The sequence below is a fragment of the Propithecus coquereli genome, unplaced genomic scaffold (genome assembly GCF_000956105.1).
Source record: "Propithecus coquereli isolate 6110/MARCELLA unplaced genomic scaffold, Pcoq_1.0 Scaffold53, whole genome shotgun sequence".
In the NCBI taxonomy this organism is placed as follows: Eukaryota; Metazoa; Chordata; class Mammalia; order Primates; family Indriidae; genus Propithecus; species Propithecus coquereli.
In genome coordinates this window covers 426,471-429,031 of record NW_012151174.1, presented here as the reverse complement: position 1 = coordinate 429,031, position 2,561 = coordinate 426,471, and the positions used below count along the sequence as shown (strand labels likewise).

At 47.4% G+C, this 2,561-nt stretch overlaps 1 protein-coding gene across 1 annotated transcript in view; it reads right to left on the bottom strand.

Annotated features, from left to right (window-relative positions):
• Nucleotides 1-2,561, bottom strand: part of LOC105820475 (cytochrome P450 2A13-like) — a 19,997-nt gene that overhangs the window by 8,820 nt on the left and 8,616 nt on the right. The window contains 4 exon segments of the mRNA XM_012656960.1: nucleotides 226-367; nucleotides 1,568-1,746; nucleotides 2,221-2,362; nucleotides 2,516-2,529. Of these exon segments, the coding sequence (XP_012512414.1) occupies nucleotides 226-367; nucleotides 1,568-1,746; nucleotides 2,221-2,362; nucleotides 2,516-2,529 (477 nt within the window).

Below are 2,561 nucleotides of genomic sequence, written 5' to 3'. Positions count from 1 at the left end.
ACCTTGGACAAATCTCTCATTTACTATGGACCTTGATTTTCCCCATACCTTCCCTTTTGCCTGGGTGCAGGTACTTGGTGCTTGGTAGTTATGGGAGCATCAGCTGGTTGGCTCAAGGGTAGATTCTAAGAGAAGTGTCCAGGCTGGAGAAAGATTCGAGGCTACAGCTCAGTGAGGGGACGAGGGAGGCCCCTGTTGGTGTGAGCAGTGGCCTGCATCTCTTACCAATGGAGAAGGGCACAAAAGCATCACTCTCCTTAAACTGCCCCTTCTCATCCAGGAAGTGCTGGGGATTGAAATCTCGGGGTTTGAAGAAGAGCTTGGGGTCGGTGAGCACAGAGCCCAGCATAGGAAACACTTCGGTGCCCTGGTAGGGAGGAGGAAGGTGTATTTGTTAAGGCAGGTTCAAGGATTGGTGTGCTCAAAATATACAGGAGACAAAGGAGGGAGTTTCGGTGCCCGAGGAGAAGAGAAATGGGAGAGATGGGAGCTGAGGTCATCTAAGGGAGGGGCTTTGGGGCAAACAAGGTTCATGTCCCTAAGACAGGAAGTTTGGGGACATGGGGTTGATTCCCCTGAAGCAAAAAGTCTGGGGGAGACATGGGATTCAGCAGCCTCTGAGTGGGAATGTTGAAAGGACATGATTGTTGGGGAAGACTTTGATGGAGGGACTGGAACAGGGGTTAGAGAACTACTCATGAGGATGGGGTGCTGGGACCATAAGGAGTGGATTGGAGGTCCTTCTATGTTGCTCCATGAATTAATAAAAACGTGTTTGCAGACAGGATTTGTCTTAGGAGTTTTTCAAAGCTTTGCCCTGAAGGAATATGTGAATGTGTTGGTTTGCATTTCAAATGCTGTTACACTCAGAAGGGCGTCTCTGAAAGACAGTAGCGGCTGTATCCCACAAGGCGCCACATTTCTCAGACCTAAGGGTTTGGATTTGCTTTGTAAAGCAAAGTGAATCTGTTAAAAACTGCAGGATCAGAGCTGACAATGGAGTGCCCCCCGGAACAGACAGCTGCCCGAATGGCTAGAAGCAAAGCTCTTGTTTGAACACTCCACACTACCTGTCTCCATTCACAATAACCTAATAAATATGGAGCCAACATATCTCTGTTTAACCCCTCTGTTAAGTGATAAATTTACCTTACAACTTAGAAGTTAACCTTTGAAAGATTTTATAACCATTTGTTCACATAGATAGAATTAGTTAAAGGATCTATACAAACATTTTGAAAATCTGTTAACCTTAGAGGAACTACCTGTTGTTATGTAAATCTGTTACCCCTGGCAATTAATCACTGTTCCCTACAAGTTACCATGTAAGACCTCATTCGGGGCTTTTTGAGACCCATGGAGAAGGTCTAGGCCCCCTGAGATCCCACTTTGCCTATGATCTTTATAAACTTATAAAACTATATCTTTGTCTCTGTGTATTCTTTTATTTCTTTTAATTTCCCTTTTTCTCTATTATTTTCTTATCCCTTGCACCTCTACCAAAGGGACCCGGTTTTTTTGCGGGGAACGTTGTCCACATTCCCGGCACCTCTAGGCTGGGCAATACCTTGGGAAGGAAGAAGTCCTGAAACCTGGTGAACCTGTGAGCCAGGCACATGGGGCTTAGGTCTCCAAATCTTTGGATCTCATGGATCACTGCCTCCGTTTAGGGCATTTTGTCCCGGTCCTGAAACCTGGGATGCCGGTTCTTGCCAATCACCCAGTCAGTCTCCTCATGGACCTTGGCTGGGGGAGGAGGAGGAATGTGCTTAGGTGTCCAGGGGTATCCGAGCAGGGATGGATAGTTGAAATAGGTAAAATATGATGGATTACATGGATCTATGTATGACATGAATGTAGAGCATTCAAAATAGACATTGGCCATCTGCATTTGGGAGCAGAGTCCTCTTAACCTGGTCATGCCAAAATCATGGGGGACATACAAATTAGGAATCTTAGGCGATGATCTGGAGGAGGAGGCAGTGATCACGCAGAGGACTTAGCGCTAGAGTGGTTTACCAGTTAATTCAGATATTTTCAGTATTCTGGCAGCTAGTGAGACTCAGCTGATGCCTATCATCTGAATATTGATTGCCCTGTCTCTGGAGAGCAAGGTGTGTCTGAGGGTCCAGGGATCTGGGAGGGGTGGGAACATTGCATGAGGCTCAGAGCAGTTTTGGGGGTTTGTGGTCCTCTACTTCCTTCCCCCTCTAGCCTTACCCTCCACATCTGGGTGTTTCATGAGCAGCAAGATGCCATAGCGTAGGGTCATGCTGAAGGTCTCAGTGCCTGCGAGGAAGAGGTTCAGCATGATCAGCACCAGGTTCTTCATGCAGAATGCCGTGTTTGGGTTCTTCTGCTCCTGCAGGGGGAGAGAGCTTTAGGCTGAGCTTAGTCCCCATGCCATTGGTACACTTCTGGGGCTTTTCCTATGGACCTACCTCTCTTAGATCCAGATCAAGGGTGGGAAAGAGACCCTAGATCCTCCAGGCTCTCTCCAGTTTTCAGCCTTTGCCCCAGCTGCTGGATCTGCCCAAAATGCTCATATTCTTGGCCTGGCT